Source organism: Ischnura elegans, chromosome 2 (genome assembly GCF_921293095.1).
Source record: "Ischnura elegans chromosome 2, ioIscEleg1.1, whole genome shotgun sequence".
NCBI lineage: Eukaryota > Metazoa > Arthropoda > Insecta > Odonata > Coenagrionidae > Ischnura > Ischnura elegans.
In genome coordinates, this window is record NC_060247.1 from 95,094,003 (window position 1) to 95,118,212 (window position 24,210).

Below are 24,210 nucleotides of genomic sequence, written 5' to 3' on the forward strand. Positions count from 1 at the left end.
AAAGAACTGACTTCAGACCGAAAAATATAGAGCTGTAGTTCATAACAATAGCAGGATCGCAATAATAATAATAATAATAATACAGTTTATTATCATGGACTTCTGAGTCCATTAGACCTTGATGTATGTACAACCAAAATAATACCTTTACATAAAAAACTAATGAAAAAAGCATAACAGAAAAAAATAAATGCGACTAAAAATCCTGAAATATGTGTACACATAGGATGAATGGATAAGTAGAGTGAACAATAATTCGTGGAGTGAATGACAACAATGGCAAAAATATAATAAAGCAATATAACAAGGACAACAATTAGTAGAGTGATTGAGAGCACAATGGCGCAGAGACAACAATCAATTTTCTTTATCATGTTGGAGTTTATTATATTGAATTTTTTTGAGTTTATTAAATAGGAATGAATGGATACAAATTTTCTGATCGCCGATGAATTTTAATGCATATTGCAGGTTCTACAAAATGTTTTCATAGGGTAGCCTAGTGGGTAGAGAGAGGTGCTAGTGACATATTAGGTTTCCAGTTCGAAACCTGGGTGAAGCCATTTAGCTCCGGGCCATAGTGGCTCAGAGTGGAAAATAGTGCAGGTAAAGGAACTGGCGGCCGTCATGATTTTTTGAATATCACCCACCAATGACTCTAGAAACGCCATGTTTTTCTCATGGCCAAATATATGTGTTATACGCACCTGTTGGTAAATACTCCGCTTTATTTGTACTTCCGCTCGACAATAAAACAAAAACTGTTGTGTATCAGAAGGTAGTTGACTTAAGTGAATAAAACCGAATGTGTAGGGTAGACCGGGGCACGTTTAAGCATGAGGCACATGGGCATGTTTACGCAGAACAGTTTTACAAGGCGAGTTATATCTAGCGTGCCACAAGCCATGACATATTAATGCTGCTTCTAGGAGCTATTTTCACGAGATATTGAGCGTCAGGCAAGCGTTGCGTAAACTTGCCTCAAGAACGCGGCAGGACTTGGACCTAAAAAAAAAATTTACGGCTAAAAACGCAAATAGGCCAACAAGTGAATGCATAAAATTTTGACTTTATTAACTTTTATAAAACCACAATGTCTAAATTTTCTTAAGTTAAGACGTGAAAATTAGAAAATTAATTGAAATAAATCCACGTATGCGTGATCCGGTCCTCCTTATTTAGATTGAATAAAGAAAATATGTTTCTAACAAGCCATAAAAATTCTAATTTTTGTAGTTTCATTGATTTCTTTTCTTAATTTACTGTAAAATTAAAATATTATTGAAATCAGTACAGTATCTCTTGATTTATAAATAGTGTAACTGTAAGCTGTTCATTGAAAATTAGGCGGTACGACGTTCACCGGGTCAGCTATTATATTAAATTTACATCCTAGAAATGTGCTTACATTGATAGAGATTGGTTCAAGCATGAAATTCCCTTGTCACCTACCGAAAACGTGCCCTGGGGTGGGCACACCAAAAAACTTAGAAATTGACAGAAAAACGAAAAATAAAATAAAAGTGAGGAACTTACGGGGAAAGGTTGTTTTTACAAATTTTCGATGGGACGCAGCCCATCTTTCTCAAGTGAGAAGAGGAGGGAAATTTCTAAGTTTTTTGTGTGCCCACCCCAGGGCAAGAAGAAGTTCCTTTACATTATTTATAATGCTCGTGTGAGTTTATTTCAAACGTGTGTATATATATGTGCTACGTTGCATCGCATTTCTGCAAAACATTGAATATATATATATCCCTGCATTGCTTTGTGGCAGCTGAAATTAACCTGTGGAAATTACAAATTTTACTTATTCAATTATGTATTTGACAGCATTGCCCCTAATAGCCGCACCCAATCCGCGGAAGCACTCTACCGAAAGTGCCTACGTATGTCGTTTTATCCATACGTCCGCGTAGCACGACCGAAATCTCAGATCGGGACTCATCAAGGTAGGCTTCTGACCTTTAAGATGCCGAGTGAGGCAGCTCATTTGGACCACTTTTTGCTCTTTAAACATGCGTGGGACGCTGAATTTCTTTTAACAGGTTATACATTCACGACACTCGTCGAAACAGGCTTACCCTTACCCGAGACGAATTCTGACAATGATAAACGAATGCTGAGCCTACAGGAAGCGGAAGTAATTTCGAAAAATTTCTTTGCCAACGAGATTACTTCCTGTGTTTGAAAAATATTTTAAAATCTAAAGCATTCTATGATTTTATGCACAAGGAGAGGCGTTATTTTGATAGTGGAAGGGAAATGAAACGTGTTTTTAGGCGGTTCTATAAAATTGTTTCTAAGAAAAGTAAACGCTCAAAAAGTGAAGATAAACATGTGGAAAAAGGAGTAAGTACTGTAATGTAATGATTTTGAAAAATTCCACCTTTTTTCCGATATAAATAGGAATATACGGCCAATAAAGATAAAGTCAATTATCGACCGGACCTCGGCGCAATAATCACAACTCTCTTTACGATAGTTTGTTTCTTTTTTTTCCTCGCTTCCTCGATATTATTGCCGTCTTTTAAATAAACGCTAGTCATAAGACTGATTCAGAAAGACTGAATGAATAGGATTTACTATGGGAGGCGTGAGATGTAAGGTAAAAATTCAAAATTAAGATGCTCTCATAAACAATTGAGTTCAGAGGTGGGTGGCCAAAAATATTTTGTCAACACCGGGATATCTTACAATTAGTACCGCGGGTTTGGGGGGGGGGGGAAGGGGGTTCCCGAATTCCGAAAACCTATAGCCTCACTCCATGGAAATGGGTATGTAACATCAAAATTAAGATTATCTATATTGTTACTATTCTCTTCATCATCATCACTGGTCAACAATCCTAGGATTGGTTTGACGCAGCTCTCCACTCAGTTCTCCTATCAGCTAATCTTTTCACACCTACGTATTTCTTCTCTTTCACATCTCTCTTTACTTGTTCCATATATTTTGTTCGGGGTCTTCCTTTTCCATTCTTGCCTTCCACTTGTCCTTCGACGATTGTCTTCATCAGCCCATCATGTCTCACGATGTGGCCTATAAGGTTGTTCTGTCTTCTTATTAAGGTTTTCATGAGGCTTCTCTTCTCTCCTACAATTATTAGGACTTCCTCGTTACTAACTCGGTCGATCCATTTGATTTTCATCATTCTTCTGTAGCACCACATTTCAAAGGCCTCTATCCTTGCTTTCTCCGCTGCGGTCATTGTCCATGCCTCATTTCCGTATAGGAGCATACTCCAGACTATTCTCTTACTCAATTTTATTCCGTCTTCAACAAACCTAACTCCAAACTCTTATTTCCGTATTTACTTACGCTTTCCGCTATAAACTGTTATTATAAAAACATAATCCCATTATTTTTTAACGAAACCAGGACATAGTATATATTTTTCGGAAAACTACAGGACTCCCTCAAAAGCGGTCTAAACCGGGACTGTTACGACCAAACTGGGACGTATGGCCACTTTAGTTCAGAGCCATGTTTTCATCGAGGTGTTTTTCAAAATTTATTTTCTTGATCTCATTAAGACCTTTTTATACGCCCTTTGAACCTCTGCACATAATTATTAAAATATTTTTCACAAGATATGGTGACTAGAGGCATATAAGCGTTTTTGATCAATTACGATTCCGAAACCTGAACTTCTTGGGCAGGGCTACCCATGGAAAGGACATAAATTGTGTTACTTTTAAAATGTATGCTTTTTTACAACGCGTTATGTGATCGTCATCGTTATTGGGAGATGGGAACCCCTTTTCACAGATACCAGTTAGCATCAAGCTCTGACATTCGAAATTACTCGCAAACGTAGTTAAAACAGAGGTTAATACGGCACAGTAAAAACGAAATGCACATGCAACATCAGTCTTAATTTTCCTCAACCAATATTCCATAGTATTCTCGCATTTTATTGAAGAGGCAGATCGCCCAGAAAAAAATTATATTAATCGAACAAGATCTATTTAAAAATGTCAAATAAGTAGGAAAATCTGGGGTGAAAGAATAAAAATTATATTTATTTCTCCTACCTTAAGCAGAATTTATATCAGAAATGTCTCTCCTTCAATAGGGTGGTTTCCTGTTATTTTTTTATTGCCTAAATCGAAAGACTATTACACCTGGAGTACGTATTCCACGTATTTAGATTTTTAAATGACGACATCTATTTTTCGCGATTAAATGAAAAGTGAAAATTTTCAAGCGCGCGAAAACGCGACGCGTAAGTATGAATCCCGGGAAATCTCTCCGTGAGACTTATTTCTGGTTCCCGCTGCCCCCCTGTGAGGTGACCTTGAGGCGAGGCTTAGCGTTGATACGATGCATGCTGCTAGCGGGTAGCTGAGTACCCTGCTGGCTGGTAGCGCTTGTCTTAAATAAGGATTATTAATACCTTATCAAATGAAGAAAACTTTCCGACCTTAGCCAGTTTTAATAAGTGATTATTAAGACATGTTTCCCTGAGCTCTGCGCCTCATGCATGCATTGGTAACCTCAGACGACGTATAACTCCTATCTTCTCGTATAGAAACTAGGTCCCTGTGACGTCACGTGGAGTGGCATCGCATGGGCGCCAATGTGGACCTTTTCAAATGAGGATAAAAATGGACCATTGGCATTCGTCTAAACCGGTATTTCTAAAACGAAATAATTTGTATATTATGAATACAGTAATGGTGGGTAACGAATCGCAATCGATGCTTTTCGTTTTGTTTGATGAAGGAAACTACCCTATTAAGCATGCCATTTTTCGAAAGAACTTCTAGCACTAAGATCTTTCGCTCTTACACTCTGTTCACCAAGAAATATTTTGATATGCTGGTACTTGATGTCGTAGACATGGTTTAAATGAATACTCGCCTTCAGCGATGCGTTGTGGTTCGATGATCGCGTTTTGAAACAACAAAATTGGCGGTCTTACGAACGCGGCCACGGGTTACCAGCGCGATGTCTCTCCACCTGGTGGCGAAATCCGGGAACCTAAAGCGCTCACGGACCGTGGGGGGGTGTCACCAGTACCGGTATCTTGCACAGGTGGCGCTCTTGATGGCAAGTGGCTCCAAGTGTCGAAGCGGTGAACTTCGTGGCTGTAGTTAATCGCGCCAATTTCATCTATCAGTCACATCAAGCTTAGTCCTGTGATGACAGTTTCAAAGTGGAATTCCAGTACTAAACGGCCTCCATCAGCGCTTGAGCTCGCTTAAATATCGACTAGAAATTCTGGATATCATTAATCATCTGAACAGGGACATTTTAGTGAATAATTGGCTTAAAATCCCAGTTAACAGCATGATTACCCTTAATCCAATCAGGAATCTCAAGGAATCCCCATGAATTGAGGCTTTCTTTGGCCCATCATTTTAAAACTCCTCCTCAGGAACAGAAGTTATGCGGTGTTTTAAATTTTCATTACCCTGTAACGACAAGGATCTTATCAATATTGGAATAATTATCAAGGATATTTTATCAATCCTTGCACTATTATATTATTAATATCAATTCAATTAAGTAAAATGGATTGAATTTAAAAATTTCTCTGAGCTCTGGGGGGAGTTTTATCCCCCAAAACCTCGCTGCGCAACTGACAGCAATAACCACCAAAGTGTAAATTCCTTATCGTATTCATTATTCTCACACATTAAAAAAGCGTCTTTGGATACTCCCAACTCCGAAATTCCCCATTAATACAGGAGCCCACTTAACCTGCATTAATTTGTTTCCATGCAGGGAAAGGTAGCGATTCCCTACCTCAATACTGCAATGTCCAACGGCGGAGGTCCCACTGCTTTCCATCGACGATCCCACGAGGCACACGCATCACCACAAACAAAAATCATCACGATCACATTGAACACAGAATGACCATGCACTTATCGCAACACTGGCACGCAACTCTTCCATTGAAGGACATGACTTCGGGACACACATAAATGGACACAGGACCGGGTGAAGATTGGAGAGCCAGGAGTAACAGTATAATGTTCATATAGTATTTAGAAGTGTTGTAAAAAGTGTCGAATGCTACTCTCAGCTCCTAACATAACTATAAAAAATTCTGAGAGGAAAACCGTTTGAGATCGAAAATTTTAGGAAAAGCATACTTTGAGCGAATACCGCATTTAACTGCTTTAAGTTCGTCTGAAAGAACGAAATATTATTTCGAATTATGATCAAATAAATAAGTTTCATTCTAAGTGAAATAATTTACCTATACCGTTGATATGAATGAACATTTGAAGACACATTAATTCGCGAAACCCTTACAAATGATTGTGATTTTCACGGTCATGACTCAATAATTTATGACTCAATGTTTGCGGCCTCTAGAAGCAAAATCATACCCATAAAAATCCATCCACGAAAGTCTCATATTACATATTTTACCTAACTACGCTTGAATTATCACAGTTTACCTAGCATGTCAGCACTAATACAGAACGGAATCAGGGGTTGCCAGCCTTTAAACTATGGAACGCTGCAATTTGTTATCTGAACGATTTATTTATATTTGTATTGTATACATCGTGTTCGTGTAGTTGCCGGAAAGGAAATTCTGGGTACGATAGTAAATAACATTAGTTTCCTATTATTTTTTTATTGCCTAAATCGAAAGATAATTACTCCTGGAGTACTATTTCACGCATTTAGATTTTTAAATGACGATATCTATTTTTCGCGATTAAATAAAAATTGAAAATTTTCAAGCGCGGGAAAACGCGACGGCTAAGTATGAATGCTAGGAAAACCCCGTGTGACGTCATTCTGGTTCCCGCTGACGCCGTGTGAGGTGACCATGGGGCGAGGCTCTGAGCGCTGATATGACGCAGGATGCTAGCAGGTAGCCGAGTACCGTGCTAGCTGGTAGCGCTTGGCTTAAATAAGGATTATTAATACCTTATCAAACGAAGAAAACTTTCCGACCTTAGCCCATTTCAATAGGTGATTATTAAGACATATTTCCCTGAGCTCCGTGCCTCATGCATGCATTGGTAACCTCAGACGATGTAAAACTCCTATCTACTCGTATAGAAACTAGGTCCCTGTGACGTCACGTGGAGTGGCATCGCATGGGCGCCTATATGGCCTTTTTCAAATGAGGATAAAATTGACCGTTGCCATTCGTATAAACTGGGATTTCTAAAACCAAATAATTTGTATATTATGAATTCACTAATGGTGGGTAACGAATCGCAATCAATGCCTTTTGCTTTCTTTGATGAAGGAAACTACCCTATTCACCCGGAATTATTCTATTTGAATCATAATTTAACTCGTTCACTAGTCAGCGCTTACCTAAGAAGAAATCACTTTTATGTCTTAGTAGTGATTCTTACTTCTGACTGATTATTCTTCTGAGGGCTGACCCCAAACTTATTACTTCCGTGCATTGATGTGTTAATTTATTTTTCTGAGTGTTTATGTACATGTAGAATTGATTTCCTCCTAATAGGAAAGAAATGCATAATTAGATTGCATACCATGATATTAAGAGGACATATTTCCAACCTGTACTTACATAATAACCGAAGTTTCCAATAAAGCTACTGGTAATATGACTTCGAAAACAGTCAAATGTTTCAAATTTTGACATATTTGGCATTATACTATTCACCAAGAAGTTTCTAAATCACTGCTGTATCATGCGCCTCAGTTTCTTATTACCACAGGAGCATAATCATGATGCTATATTCTTCGAGCTCCTTTAATTGGCATGGTTAAAACACTTGCATCCAATTTTTTAATTCACCATTATCCGTGAAAAAAATGAGCAACAGTTGGGTTAAACACTCGCATTTCGATATCCGGAAGACATGAAACAATTATTATATAAAGTATTTTTTATGGGGTATTAACACCATTTTATGAACATGCAATCCCTAGATTTTTACATGTAAATTTAAGACATAGAATAGCATAAAAGAAATACGAAATTATGATACCATTGGAAGACAAAAAAAATATGAGCGAAGAGTTAATGCAGTAACCACTCAAGGTGATAATACACTTTATTGTATTGCGCATAGAACATTTCACGCTTCCCAGTTTATTTTTTACTCTGAACGCCATTTACAGAAACACTTCCGTCCGTAAGGCACGAAAATCGCATTTGATACGACCAAATAGCTTGATGCCATTTAAAAAGTCCCCGAAAGATTATCCATTGAAAGATCAATATGTATTAAAAATAGATCGCGTTATCCTATTTACTTCTTCATAAGGGAGATAGTACCTTATTACGATTTACCTACTTTGAGAATATTATTTTTTCAATTTTAGATTAATGATTTTCAATGTATCAAAAAAATATTCTTTCGTGTAGAACTATTAAAATTATTAAATTATCAATCACCACAAAAGGTATACACCTGACCTGCTATTCAACTGCAGATCATAGAATTAAGGAAGCTTAAAGCATTGACCGAAAGGGTAACTAGGAAGTACCTTGAGTAGGAAGTTTAAATCATCTTTCCAATATTGCGCAATTGATCTTAAGTAGATATAGTAAGTTATTGAGCATAAAGGTTAACATGATGACAGTGAGGAAAAAGGAGTATAAACCAAGATCGACAAACTTTAATTTGATAAAAATAGACTGAAAAGTTAAAAACGAAAAAATAATAAATAACATTACTATACGAGAAACATAAATAACATTGAGAAGAAGACTGATCGACGTCTGAAATGTGAAATCGAGATAATTGTTTTTGTTAACATTAGTGCAAAGTGGCAGTGAATTTAACTATTTAACTTCGAGTTCAACCGAAGATTTCCTTGGGCAAAACTTGACCAGAAGTACAAAAAATGAAAGTAGAAAAGGCTAAAAATAAATTAGGATAATAGTAACAAACTATCACAGAGGTAATAGAAAAAGTCACGCGAGTGGCAGGAATCACAACGTTAACGTATGTTGAAGGAAAAACTCTAACATATCAAAACAGGGTAAGAAAGTACAAGCTTACACCAAGAAATAATCTCTGCATCATTACTGCTTCTGCAGCGCGCTAAATCTGAAAACGTTTTTCCTTTACTAAAGGCCTGTTTGCTCGGAATATGAACGCGCATGGGTTAATGTCTAAATGTATGAACGTGAGAATGAACGCCAAAATGCACCGTGTAACCACCCAACTTGTGCGAATGCATGCACAGAAAATATAACCTGTTCTAATTTGGTTCATGCATTCGTACATGCTCCGTTCCGGTCCACAAAAATCATTCACGCAAACGTACATTAACTCGTACGTGTTAATGTATCGTGTAAACAGGCCTAAAGAGTATTTCAATTTTGATATTGTCCACTGAAATTTTTCAAAAATAATTTTTCTAGTCCACGTTTCTCTTATATCCCATTTTCCAATCATATGTATTACGGGCTACAAAATAAATTTGCCTTCTTAAGCAAATTCCAGCTATGAGTCAAAACTCGAAATTATTAAGGTTATGCCGGCGAGATAAACCTTATCGTTATTAAACCTTGAGCACTTCACAGCGTGCTCAATTGAATATCGGCGACAAGGAAACTTTATGTAACTTCGGTAAAACAAGTTGCGTAAGCCGTTGAATCCCAGTCAAGGCAAATGATTTTCCAGAGTGGAATTTCCATACTTAAAGAGGAATTACTGCTGACTCTAAAGTTGCGACGCGGTGGCGGCGTATCTTTTCAGGGTTAGGTCTGGTTAGTCCGCGGTTATTTCTTTTTATAATTTGCCATCTCAAAACACGATGAATTAGTAAGAAAATTAATTTTTACCCTACCTTCAAATCCAGTGATCATCTTATTCCGTTTAGTGAGGTGCCTTTCGTAGCTCGAGATGGATCCTAGGTATTTCATTCTCCAAGAACCGGAGCACGTTCTCCAAAAAGCTCGCGGAAAAACGGAAAATGAACCAAACACTTGGTAGGCTTCCGACTTATCCATTGAAGAGTCACTGCTCACAGTTACTCCTGATTAATTATCACCAATTATTCACCTCAGGCATCTCTTCACGGTTGGCCTGGAAATAATTATCGAAATAAAATCTCAGTATGCCATGAATTGAGTACCTACTTCATGAGTAACTTTACGAAATATTGATTCCATTTGATAAGACTTTCACTAATTTTAAACTCACCTGTAGATTTTTAGATTTTTTTACAAACAACGAATTAGTTGCAATTAGTCCATTATTAAAATGTTCACCTAAAGTTGAGATTAACAGCAACCGAAAATAATTCTTCTCTAATGGGCACTATTTGCACAATATATGCGGACTAGTACCAGCTAGTATAATACATAGAATATTCCTATGATAGCTAGCGCAGAATTGGTGATACGGAAGTGTGCCGTTCCTAACATGAAGCCTGATCTACCGCGGTGTACTTCGGCAGTGCGAACGATGGCTCCAAGCGAAAACCGCGACTGACTACGTTGAGCCTCCGTCCCTCGCACACCGACTGAGCAAGAGCAACTAAATCACAGGAGAAGCGCTGGTGTTTGTATGCCATTTGGCTTTAGGATAAGAGGATGGGTTTAAGGGATAGGAGATTGATGGTAAGAGTTTTGGGCGTGTTGTGTTGTCTGTGCCGAACTGCGGGCTTAAGAAACGGGCTTCGACTAGGCTGCGGCCTCCAGCAATATTCAGGATCGAATAGGGCCTGTATTGCAGGCACGCGCGTACGTCGTATTATAACAATATTCAAGGAGTTGCACCTTGAAGTAAGGAGCGAACGTAAGGAAGGCTTCATTACTTGGCTTACACCTTAAGACTAGAAATATGAGGAGGCCTACATTAACCTCTGTGGCAGTCAGATGTTTATTGCAATGGCACTCACCGTGCAGGGGCAAATGTTCAATTGCTATAACGACCGTAATACTTATTTGGAAATGTACTAGCTGACAAACTGGCTACCCTTGCCGCAGATAACAGTCTCACTACCTCAGTAGGATTTGTTTTTCTTCTATTTCCTGAAGCAACAATTAAAGTCAATTTCGAATTTCGTTTTATATAATTTTTTGTATTTTGGTAGTCTTTCTTATGACCTTAATGATGATAAAATTTCAATGATCTTTATATGATTACCATAAATCCTCAATTTTCTCTAATGCATCGCCTCAATTGGTGTTACTTTTACCTTAATTTGAATGAAAAAGTCTTGCTTTGTCATTTCTGGAAGCGAATCACACGTTGAATGATGCATTTGAAGATCCAATAGCTCTCCAAATGAGGTAATTTTCATTATGACCCCTGATCAATGAGCAAGTAAGTGGTGTGAAGTCATGGAACTGTTCGACACGACGTCACGGCACTCAGCGATTTCTTTGGTGAGGAAATCATGAATGGATGATCCTCGGTCATTACCGATCAACATGGGGGAGAAATAACTGGTCAAACTAATCGTAAATTATTATTTTTTAAAAGAATACTGGGAAAGTTCGACGGCAAAGTGAGAGAAATGAGATACTTCTCCCTCGTTACATCCCATTTGGAATACGCTGCCGGTATTTGAGATCCTCATGAAATATGCTTAAAAAAAGAGTTAGTATGTGTACAGAGAAGAGCTGCCAGGTACGCGAAAAGTCGTTATGATAATTTAGTTAGTCTCTTTACTGAAAAGTTTACTGAACTCTTAGAGCAACTCGGATGGGAATCATTGCTAGACCGTAGACTGGAAAGTAGACCAAACCTATTACGTAAATTCAAAAGCAGTTTATTTTCCGACCAAGTTAGTCGCATCTTAAGAACGCCAGGTTACTACGATAGATAGTGATGAGGTATGTTATGGTATTGACAGGTGAGACATTAGAGCAAGCTCAGAGTAAATGTATGCAAGGGCGCTAAAGTCGGTTTGATGGCTCAGTGCCAATAGCATTAATACCCCAACTTCGTTAGGTATTAGTACAGGAAATGGAAAATTTTCCAAGTGATACGCTTTCAAATAAATTTTCATAAAATCCTGGAACGTCGCCTTCGCTGTAAGCATTAAATTTGATGAAAAAAAATTTCAGTCGAAATAAACAACTTAGAAACAGATGATATTGTCATAGTTGGCGAATCTGACCTATGTCGTGATCTTGGATTTTGAAATTTCAACCTTGAATCCATGCACAGTATCCGGAAATTCCTTTGGCATGATTGCTCAATGGACGAGACAATACCATAGCCATGGTAGGGTCAAAAGGTGGAGGTCTGAAACAGGTCAGCGCTGAAATCGAAGTCTTTATAACACCCAATTTCGGTTTAGTAAAGAATTACGAAAATTCTTAGTAAAGGAAATACTTGTGAATGGACTTCATCAATTAACTTTTTCTTTTTCTCATGAAGTTATAATTCAATTAAAATAACATCTCCAGTGACTATTGGCAAAAAAACATGCGATATTGTTGAAGTTATCAAATCACACTCATTTAGAGACATAGGAATTTCACATTTTAATCTCGTCCTCGATACAGAATGTGAGAGCATCTATTTTATATTTACGCTGTGCGTATTAACAACAATAACTTAAAAATATAAAAAATACATCATAAATAGTAATGTAAGGCTTCATAATTTTCTGGGTGTCAAAGGGAAATATTTAATGGATTCATTTATTAAAGTTAATCATAAGTTTTTGAAGTGAGCAAAAAGTAATACTGAAATATTTTTTCAATATGATATTTTTACACTTCACAGATGATAGTAGACAACTGTCATAGGCTTGTATAACTGTACTTTTCAATAGTATTTGAAATAAACTGATTCCATTTTGTGTGCCATAAGAAAAGCGCCTGGCTTTTTTCCACTGAATTCATGGAGCTATATCTGAAAAAAGAAATTGTCATATTTTAATATAATGTTCTGATTCCACTCTGAAAGATCTTAAAAAAGAGTTATTCCTAATAAAATGAGTAAATATCTTACATTCCTAATTTTCATACTTCCTATTTGAATAAAGAATGATCATATATTTGTCAAGGGCATCAATTCGCAATAACTGACAGAAATCCTCCCGCACCGATTCAATGTGTTTTTGGATTTTACTTTCGTGATGAAAATGTAGCATCTTACGTTAGTTAATATATCACTAATGATGCGAGCAGAGGAAATACCGTATGCGTATATTAATTATGAATATGTTTCCGTGTCCCTAGGCTATTGCCCAAAATGAGCAATTCACGATTTTTAAGTTTTATTACAAATCATTTTTTTTAAAGCAAAGTTCAAGCATATATGCCAAAAGGACCTTTAAAAGATAGATATTATCAAAATAGAGTCTTTACCATATTTTTATGGATACATAAATTATTTATAAATGGCATTTGCCATTCTATAAAGATCTTTTAATGAAACTCGCACCAATTTAACCCTAATGGCTGCATTAAAGGTGTTACCTTATAATAGGCTATAATTAATTTTAGCAATAATATAATTACGACATCTAGTATTAATATTTTAAGTATTCACGAATTCGGGCGGTGATACCGATCCGTATTTACTCGGGTGTGTTTATTCACTAATTTGCATCTTATAGCCGATAAGAGAATAAAATTTGAGGGAAAATTATCTAATTGGATTAATGATATTCAATAATACTGCGGAACAGCCATTTTGTTGTCATAGATCTGTGACTTGTTTTTGGCTAACGTTTGGCCACTGAATAAGAAAATTACCTATCACTTTATCTATAACTTTATCTATTACATTTTATCTATAACTACACGATACTCTCTATCTGTCTCGTACGTCATTAAACATTTGTAAATGAAGGAATGTAAAGAGGAATACTACCTAGTATACTCCCCAGATAGGAAATTTGAAGGTCTTTTATTAAAAAAGTATGGTCTACTCATACAAATGAATTGAAAAAAAAATTATATCAGTGTATGCAACCCGCAAAATTTTATAGCTTCCTCAAGAAGCAAGAGTGGGGTTACGTTCCTTCATCTCACTATAGTATCTCCTACATAACTAAACTGCTATCCACCTATCGCTGGTCTTCTACGGCTTCAGCCATACGGGACCAGTCTGGCAAGGCTTATTTCAGCCAATTGGAGAGCAATAGTGCTTCCTGTGATCGACGTTGAATCCAATAGAGTGTGGTCACAATCACACAAGGTGTATTGAAAAAACTTGACGTTGTAGAAGAAAACTAACTCATCATCACTGGTCAACAATCCTAAAATTGGTTTGACGCAGCTCCCCACTCAATTTTCCTATCAGCTAATCTTCTCACGCCTACGTATTTCTTCTTCTTCGCATCTTTCTTCACCTGTTCCATATATTTTGTTCGAGGTCTTCCTTTTCCGTTCTTGCCATCCACTTTTCCCTCGACGATTGTCTTCATCAGGCCATCATGTCTCAGGATATCTTCTATATGGTCTTCCGTCTTCTTATTAAGGTTTTCATGAGGCCTCTCTTTCCTCATACTCTTCGCAGGACTTCCTCATTACTAACTCGGTCGATCCATTTGATCCTCATTATTCTTCTGTAGCACCACATTTCGAAGGCTGCTATCCTTGCTTTTTCCGCTGCTGTCATTGTCCATGCCTCACTTCCATATAGGAGCATACTCCAAATGTAGGTTCTTATAATTTTTTTCAGGACTTCCATATTTAAGTTTCCCGCTGTAAGCAAGTATCTCTTTTGGTGTTTTTTTAATACTCTCTTTGCTTTGGCTGTTCTGCTGATAATTTATTTCTTGCTTCTCCCGTCACTAGTGATCCTGCTTCCCAAATTACAGAATTCATCCACCTCCACCGGTGTTTGCTTCCCTATTTTAATGTTAGTCTTGACCCCCCCTCTTCTGCTGCATACTAATATCTTGGTTTTCTTTGTGTTTATTTTCAGTTGATATTTACCCATTACCTTACCCATATTAACCAGAATATTATTTTAATCCGTGAAAGCTAACTGCAGTTTTAAAATCAGCATGCCTTATTTTACCATAAAACAGCTCAACATTAAAGTCAACAGAAAATGTGTTACAATTGTTCCCTAGTGCAATAGTATACTTAAAAGCATGTAGATGGATATTACTACTTTAATTTGTTATACAACCAATTAGTTTGCTTACATGATGGAGTTGAACGCGAGTCGCTTGAGGAATCGAAGGTCCGTATCGGCGCTGGTCATTCCCATGAACGCCTCGTAGAAGTCGTAGCTAAGCGCTGTGGAATTCCATAGCATGGCGTTATCGCAGGAGATCACCACTGGATAATCGTCGGCAAGGAGCGCTGCCGCTGGGTGATTGCGTAGGTCGTTGACTAGCAATAAAACCTAGAAGTATGGAAGTGATTTAGATAACGCATCAAAACCACTAATCTGAACGTATCTTGCTTTTTTTCGTTGCTTATAATTCGTTTAATCTTACCATATCATTTTGAAATTTTTAGGATTTATAAATCAAATATCATTAACATTAACCAGTATCCCACATGTATCTATTTCATCTCCGCCAAAAGAATGAGGTAATTTTTTCATATTTAGATATAGGATATCGAAATGCTTTAATTGGTTGGCAATGAAACGTGATAATTTACCCCAGAAATAGATGATATTACAACACTTCAATAAGTAATATATCATAAAAACAGACCAATCGAGGGAAATTTATGCATCCTCGTAACAAAAGAGCCAATTAAATGTCCAAATGCTTTTTTCTCAAGGTCATTTACATTTCTCACCATGCACGATACTTACGAATGAACTACTTTTTCAGTTGTTTTAACTTAGTTATGTTCTCTCTAAGTCTTTGTCAGCTTGAGTAAAGCTAGGTTTTAAAACTTTCAAAAGGCATATTTTTCACAGATTTAATGAGTTTTACATAAAAAATGTATGATAGGTCCTGGTCGAGGTAGATAAATTCACTGAATTTCTCGTAATTCTGAAGTAAAGAATTATTATTTCGACTGCCCAACAGTACAGGGAGAATTTAAATAAGTATAAGTATAAATAATATTGAATTATAAGTTTATATTCTAGGCAATAACCAAGACATTTGACCTCGTACTTTAGGTTCCTTTTAGCTGTTATGATTTCATTTCTTTCCCATTGCTGAAAACGTTTTCCCACATTTAATAAACCCGTGTCTTGCATTCTGACTAGAGGAATTCGTAGGCATACTTTGAATACATTTCATACCAAAAACAACCAACAAACTGACCATATAACGTAGCATGATTTTTCTTGAAAGTTTAAATTTGTAAGAAATCATGACTTGGTTACCGCGGTCTCTATCAACAATTACTAAAAATATGAGTGCTGCTATTAAAGTTGAAACAGCCCAAAAATGAGCCCTGAGGATAAAACCCTACTCTAGGTCCTAAACATCACTAATTTTGTTACGACAGACGTGTGAAATTCGATTAGCCATTCAAAATATTTATCTCTCTACAATTTTCTCTGAACTTTTCCTGCTATTTTTTGCACAAAATCTTCATCATACAATTCTTAAGATAATTCTACATGATTTTCACTACATACATAGCCGCAGAAGTCACTTATTAGGAAATAGAAAATATGTAACAAAGAAAATAGGAAAGTTTTCTCCTTGAAAGAAGCTTCTCAATTTTTTTCTCAAAGCTTCTCAATTTATTTCGCAAAGCTTCTCAAAATTTTCATGGAGTAGTTTTTAGCATGTGGAAAATTTAACTTTAGGGACAAAAAAGTGATTATTAGGATTGTCCACAGCAAAGACAGCTCGGAAGATATCTGCTTGTACTGTTTCTGCCTAAAAAATAATAGCTAATTAAGGCATCAATCTATACAAATATGAACGGGGTGCTGTGATCAAAACATAGTCCTAAATTTTATCGTTGTTAAAAATGAAAAGAAGATGACGGTGTTGGAAAATGGATTTTGAGGAAATTGCCTCAAAACTTTATAAACTCAACTGGTTTGTGAAATAAACTGCAAGAAAAAATTTACAAAACACTTCATCTATGGACGCAGTATGCTAAACATTTCAGTACTTGGTACCAAAATGGAAAAGTATGCAGAACTTAAAGATGAAATTAAGATATTATGGAAATCAGGTAAATTGCACACAATACCAATCATTATCTCTGACACAGGAATAGTGTCTCATTCAGCCCATCAAGGTCTTAAAACTAATGGACTGCCGAAAAACTTGTTCATTTCAATACAAAAATCAGCAATTTTAAATACATGCCGGATTGTCAGAAATTTTTTTAACACAGAGTAAAAAGACGAGAGTGCTTGGTGATACCCGTACCTCACCTAAAACCAGCAAAAATTCTGTGAAACCAAAGAATAATAATAATTACATCACGAAAACAGACCAACTAAGCGAAAGTGATGCGTCCTCCTAAGGTATGTGCCAATTTCATGCTCAAATAACATCATATAAAGGTTATTTAAAAACTTTAGCATGTTCGATACGTTATGTAATTATGAATGATTTTATTTCTAGTTTATAAAAACTTAATTATGTTCTGTCTGAAATCTTGGCCAGTTTAATACTAGATTTTTAAGCTGATTCAACCGGCACGTTTCCAGGATTTAATGAATTCTGAATTTTAGAAAACATACAAAAAACCCTAATTGATTAGCCTGAAAAATCTCTAATTAAGGCATAAATATAAGTGAAAATGTGAAGGGAATGCAATACTCAAAACATAATCTTAAATACCATTTTTATGAAAAATAAAAAGGTGCTGATGGAGTTGGATATTGGATTTTGAGGAAATGGACAACGCTTGATTTTTTTGCTTGATAAGCTACAAGGAAAAAAATTATAAAACATTTCACCTGTAGACACGGCATGCCAAACATTTTATTACCTGGTTTGAAATAGGGTTGACCTCGATTGCAATTCCTTGTTCCTTAACCCTTTGCATGACCAGCGGATGTTTTAGAATAGCGTAGCCGTGACCCAAACGGGTAGTGTTGAGAAGGACTGCGTCAACAAGATTCATGTCAGCTAATCCTTGCCAATCTGTAAGAAATAGGAAAATCTGACATAAGAGCATACCCACAATATAGTGGTGTCTAATCTTTCCTGTTTAGCGAAGGACCCAAAATCATACTTTGCCATGTTTTCTGTGGATCATACGTATCTGTAAGCTTGGTAGCTCAGCTTGCAAATTCTTTTCTTCTACTTCATTATCTTGAATGGTAAAAAATATCTTTATCAATTGGATGTATATTATAATCACACAACTTATCAATTATAATAATAATCAATTATACTCATGAGAACGCATTTAAAAGTGCTTATTTCAGTAACACTGTGGAATCAATAGTAAAAAAACTGCGAAAAATCGCTCGCATATTGTATATTGTAGCTTTAAATTCACAAATTACAAAAGTTTATAATGTTTCCATTCGCCAATACTTGGAACTTTTTTAAGGTAAAACTTTGCTTGAAAAGGTGATTACAAACAAAAATAATTACTTTCAAGCATCTTTCCTCATCATCAACAGCACAATGCTGAAAAGTTCCAACTTTTCAGCATTGTGCTGTTGATCATGAGGATTACATTTCCTTAATTTTCAAGACGGTCGCGTAAGTCTTACAAAACTAATATGTCAGCAAAATACATGGCCTAGAGGAAGTGGCTCCTCTCCTGTAATAATAATAATAAAAAAATAAACGTCTTTATTGGGCGAGATTGGGATTAGAAAGTCCCATCTTCCATCTAAACCCTCGGCAAACATGAAATATATGAAGATAAATACATTGTCAAGTTGCTCATGAAATTACATGCAGAGAAATTACATAAAAAGAAATATAAGTTCCATTTTCAATCAACAAATAAAATTATAAGTTAACAAAGTTACTATTGACCAAGTGTAAAAAGATGTTAGTGAACGTGGGAAAAACCTAAGGATATTGACTGTCGTCCTTGTTGGAAAAAACCCACTGCAGGAAAACACAAATGTAAGTCGCTAAGCAACTAGAAGATGGAGAAGCACGGCTTAGAGATGAACAATAATAGAGTTAGCTCAACGAATTTTGACTAAATTCGACATTGATGTCAACCTCTTTTTTCGATGATAACCAAAATTCGAGCGTGCTGACTTCAGCTGTTAGTTTAGCACTAAAGACATTGAATAAGTCTCCGTTGAACCAAACCCAAGAAATACCGTTACGAATTATAACGACTTTTCTTAATAAAAACCACTCACTAAAAATAAACTTAGTATTCATTCCTAAGTGAGAAATATAACTAATGCCCTTACGTAGAGATACCAGCTATGCTCTTGAATAAATGCAGGGAAAATTAATTCGCCGGAAGTACTTGATTGACAATTCCTCCCAGTTATCTTTCTGCTCGCGATTTTGAAGATATTTAGGTACGTTGATTTTATGGTCATCGTACGTAATCCAATGAAATGTTTTGGTGATACATCCCTCGTTTCGTGAGAATGGCCCGTTGCCATCTAGCTACACTCCGTGGTAGAGAGGTCCGAATCGAATGTAGTACAATTTCTACGAATTACCTTGATAAAAAGGACGTATATTCATAGGAAGCATATATGTGGATGAAGGAAAGTTAAAATGACCTTTATAAAGTAATTTCTTGTTATCATTCATGATACTTGCATGTAAGTTACATGCAATAAGCGTCCACATTGAATTTCGGTTTTTGTACTCCTCCCTTTCCGTCTGTGACCTTATTTCGACCTGCTTCAAAAATAAACTAATAAAGGGCAAAAACTCGTAGCAAGTTTCAAAAGCGTATTTGTGACAATTCGGCTAAGAAGCAGTGCGGATTTTCTTCAAGGGTCTCATAGCGATGGCTAAGTTATAACAACACGTATCTCAAAAATAGCAACTTTTCAGGAGAGTAAGAACACGATTAATTTTTTCTAATTGTGCGCTAAAATAAAAAACAAAAAATTCATAAAACTGAAAAAGAAGCATACACTTGCCAACAAAGAGTGATTTTTTGCTTGAATTTTATTTTGTTTAACAGATTCAGGCTCCAATTGGTGGAAGTTAGACATATTTAAATAAATAAAAGATCGTAGCACTTTTCCACAAGATTTTTTAAAAGTCTTGTACCAGATGATGACTCGGTGAGCCGAAACGCGTTGTACGCATTAAAAAATTTTGTGGAAAAGTGCTGCGATATTTTATTTATTTAAATTGAATTTCATTGTTTAACGTTATTACACTTTGTTAAAGATACCTGTGTCAAACCAGCCAAATTTTGAGAAACGTGTAGTTAGAACTTAGCCACCGATATGTTCAGAATGGTAGGATGTAGTCATATGGCTACGGTGGGCGGAAATGGGTTACCTATGCATTTCCAAAAAATTAACACCGAAAATGACATACCTCAAACACTTGTTACTCACCGGTCTCTCCGGCGTGGAAGAAGAATTTGATACTTGGCGGAAGTGTGAGGATTCGGTCGACGAAGTCTTTGAGCGGCCTTCCTTTGTCCTCCTGACCCGCAATGTCGAAGCCCGCCACGAAGTCTGGGTACTTGGTATGGATGTCCAACATCTAGATGAAATAGCAATGAGAATGCTGTTTTAGGCAACCTCTGAAAAGTTCCTGCCACCGCCGGGAATTTAACTCGGGCTCACAGGGTGTGAGGCCAACGTTATGGCCACCACACGAACCCGATATACTACCATCAAAAACATCATTTTATTGATACGCTTTCTGAGGTGTGAATGGTGGAATATTTCTTTTACTGTCCTTGGTCGTTGAAACCAAGTTATACTTCAGTTAATGGGGCTTCAGAATGCGTCCCGGGTGCAACAATGCCTTCCGCTGATGATTTTCATGTGATTCGACAAATTAACACTCTCAACGGAAAAAGTACCATGAAGTAACACATTGTATTTTATACGCATCTAAAAGCAGAAGACAAGATTCAATTTAATATGGAACGAAATATTCTGTGACACAGTAAACAATATCATATAAAAAAATTCATTTACACAACCACGACGATACTTTTCATGATAAAGGGTCTCATTCTAAATTTCTTTTAGGTCAGTGGTAATTTCTATTTGGTCATCTGTTATATTTATGAATAGAGCGTGAACTGTCTCGAAGGTAACTTATGTAACGTTTAACACGAAAAAATACGCAGCTAATTTTTCCATTGGAATGGGTTCTATTGCACAAGAAAAATAATTAGAAGAAAATAAAAAATATTCTCCACCGCCTACCGTTTGTATCTGCTGATCGGCAGTGGAATCGTTTACCAGTCTGGGTGCATTATAAATGAACTTGGCACCAATGAAATTTTCACGGTTGTTTTCCATAAATTCATCTGTTGCCTCCTTATAAACCTTCACGACTTCAGATCCTTCCCATTGGTTTCCGTCCAAGTCGTAAAGCTGTAAAGACACGATAAAAAAACACTGAGAAATTGTAGCAGTACTGGACAATTTTTTGCGCAAATCAAGGGTTTAATTGAAAAAAATTGGAGTTATCAATTTATTATTTCAATCAAATAAGAAGGAAGTATTGAATAATTAAAAAAGGTAATGGCTGTAAAATAAAAATTATAAAGTATAATTCGCAGCATTTTTTAATATTCACCATGAAAAAATAGTAAAAAAGTACCTCTTCGATTGAAACCGTTCCATTTGTAAAAACCCAAGGACTTGCAAACACATTTAATTGGAATGGACCACGGTGAAAATGGAAGTGTGCGCGTTTCAAAATATCCGAAGATTCCTTCATATTTTAACTAACGCAAATTAAATACAAACGTTACTTGTTATCTGTATAAATATATTTCATTTAAGAGGTCTAGATGAGAACTATATTTAATATGTATTATTTGTCCATCCAATTCCCCATTTTACGTAGACTTTAGTTAAATATTTTAACACTAAATGAATTACCTAACTTTGATGCCGCAGGATGGCTTGCTCAGTTAAAAGAATAAATTAAGGGATTCATAAAAATGTTATACTTACAACGTGCGAGTCAGTAAAGAGAAATTATGTAAAAACAACTTTCAAAATTTGTTGAGTGCAATTTCCATGTGATGTATATATACCTTTATTTGAATATAGATTACAATATTATTACTATATTTATAGGATATAAACAAATATGTATTCCTAAAATTGCAAAATAAAAGCAGAACTCATTATATGGTGATTCAAATAGTCGCAATAAATACATATTCAATCAGGATAAAAAAAATATTTTGTCAAAGCAAGCAAGATAATTTTTAAAGTGAGTGATTTTTATTTCTTACTCATTTAAGAAGGTGAACAGTACCAGATAAGTAACAGGGTGGCGGTAGAGAACCTACTCGACAGCTATCATTCTCTGAATTATGAGCTCGTTGGTATTAATGCTAGATGAACGATGCACATTACCTTTGGTAAAGTCCCTCTCAATTCAAGGTAGATGACATTATCATCCCTCATTTCTTCAAGAGTTCTTTTGTAGTATTCCGCGAAAACTGGCTTGTAAGTAACTAGGCCACCAACTAAATCCAAGATACGATAGAAGTATTCCCAAACGACGTCAATATTTGGATATTTTTCTGGAAAGAAATCATTAAAAGATAAGGTGAACTTTCCTTTTCTTGGAGTTATTGAATACACTGATGCTGGGTGCATTTATTATAACTGTAATGATTTTTTTTTTCCACTTTCAACAATTTTCTATTTGCCTGAGTGATCACATGAATGATCAAATCAATTCTTCCCATTTTTCAATTTTTCATTACATCACCTTGATGACAAAGTCATGCTTGGCGCCTAAGTACAAATATTAGCTGGCCTGTAATTAAAAATGTACACACTTGCACTATGAAATACGTGTTACATAAATCCGAATAACTTTTCTATTGCGTTTGACTCAAGTAAATTATATAACGGCAGAGATTTCATTTGATTTCAACGTAGCAAAGAAATGTATCCCTGAAGACGTGAGGAGTATGAACAAGCTTTGCAATAATAACCTGAGTGCCAAAACACCAGCCATATCACAGATTTCCATTAGGATTTTCCGGTGGTAAAATATAGCCATCACTCGTCGGCAATAAAGCATTCTGCCCTCGATTTCATTCTCCTCATTACTGAAGAGTCCAAGGAAATGGCATTTTTGATGTATAATGAAAGCTTAAATTTTTATTTTACTACTTTTTTATTAATTTCACCAATCATACATAGATAAATATCTTTTTGATATTTCAATAATCTCTGGTGACCACCTGCGACGAAAGCCAAAAGTTTAGCTTCCAATTTGCATGGCTTACGTGAAATATTGCGTTTTCAAGAGTGTTTTTTTTTCGCTGAGGTAGGTAAATGTTTCCCCACCGATCAAAAGCATGGGCTAATGAAGTGGTTAAATGTAAAGTATTAGTTGATGTGGTTATGTTAATTTTTGTGTGTTCTATTTTCGGTAAGGTGGTCAAATGTTTCTCCACTGATCAAAATCATGGGCTAATAAAGGAAAAAAATGTAAAGAATAGAAGCTTACCTCTCGGATTGGCCGTGACTAAGCTCAGGTAGGATTCAAACCAGCGGTCGATGGCGTCGGAGCCGAAGCGTGACCTTAGCTGGCCTACGTCAGTCCACTCTGCGCATCGCTCGCTGATTGGTGGAGGTCCTGGCGCCGAAAACCGGAGCGCCGACAATTTCAGCGGCACCTCGGACAATCCCTTAGTAGTCGCTGGGGTCACGCATGCGTACAGATCGGCCCTATGAGTGAGGTTGTTGACGACGTACGCTAGGGACGCCATCGAAGTGTCGTGTCCGTGAAGAGCGGCACCTGTGGATTCAAATAGGCGTACGCACGAATAAATAACAGTTTAACGACAATTTTTTCAATGACTGCCCTTCCCTTGGAGGCCTCGGTGAAAAGAATTTCAAAAATTAAATGCATGCATAGTGAATATTTGTATCAACTACTACCATAAAAAACATTGGATAAATATTTTTCTCCAATTTTCCCTGATATTCTATAGAATAGTAAAACAATTTAGAAAGGATAGGTAAACAAAATAATTCAGATGATACGCTATATAATAATTTCAAAATTATAGATAAATCATGGTTTCCAGAAATATATAAAGCGGGCATCGGGAATAATTTTCTACTATATATCAAGTATATTCTCACGGCCATGGTCTTCGATGTAACAAAAACAGTCGATGTTGACATATTTATTACTATGGCATTTAAAAATTAAGAATTCGTTTAAGAATGAAGAAATTTTCGACATTCTGACCTCATACTTGTTCAAATTATAAACTCTTGAAAAAAGGCTGTTTTCCTAAATGGGCTTTGCGTTACA

The 24,210-nt window shown here is 36.2% G+C and overlaps 1 protein-coding gene across 2 annotated transcripts in view; it reads right to left on the bottom strand.

Moving 5' to 3' along the window:
• Positions 1-12,390: 12,390 nt before the first annotated feature.
• Positions 12,391-24,210, bottom strand: part of LOC124154198 (adenosine deaminase 2-like) — a 43,994-nt gene continuing 32,174 nt past the window's right edge. For both annotated transcript variants that reach the window (XM_046527770.1, XM_046527771.1), the window contains exons 2-8: positions 23,395-23,685; positions 22,284-22,453; positions 21,114-21,284; positions 20,286-20,436; positions 17,762-17,916; positions 15,034-15,236; positions 12,391-12,782 (exon numbers count right to left, since the gene is read on the bottom strand). In XM_046527770.1, coding sequence (XP_046383726.1) covers positions 12,671-12,782; positions 15,034-15,236; positions 17,762-17,916; positions 20,286-20,436; positions 21,114-21,284; positions 22,284-22,453; positions 23,395-23,685 — 1,253 coding nt within the window. In that variant the 3' untranslated portion in view covers positions 12,391-12,670. The remainder of the gene's footprint in view (positions 12,783-15,033; positions 15,237-17,761; positions 17,917-20,285; positions 20,437-21,113; positions 21,285-22,283; positions 22,454-23,394; positions 23,686-24,210) is intronic.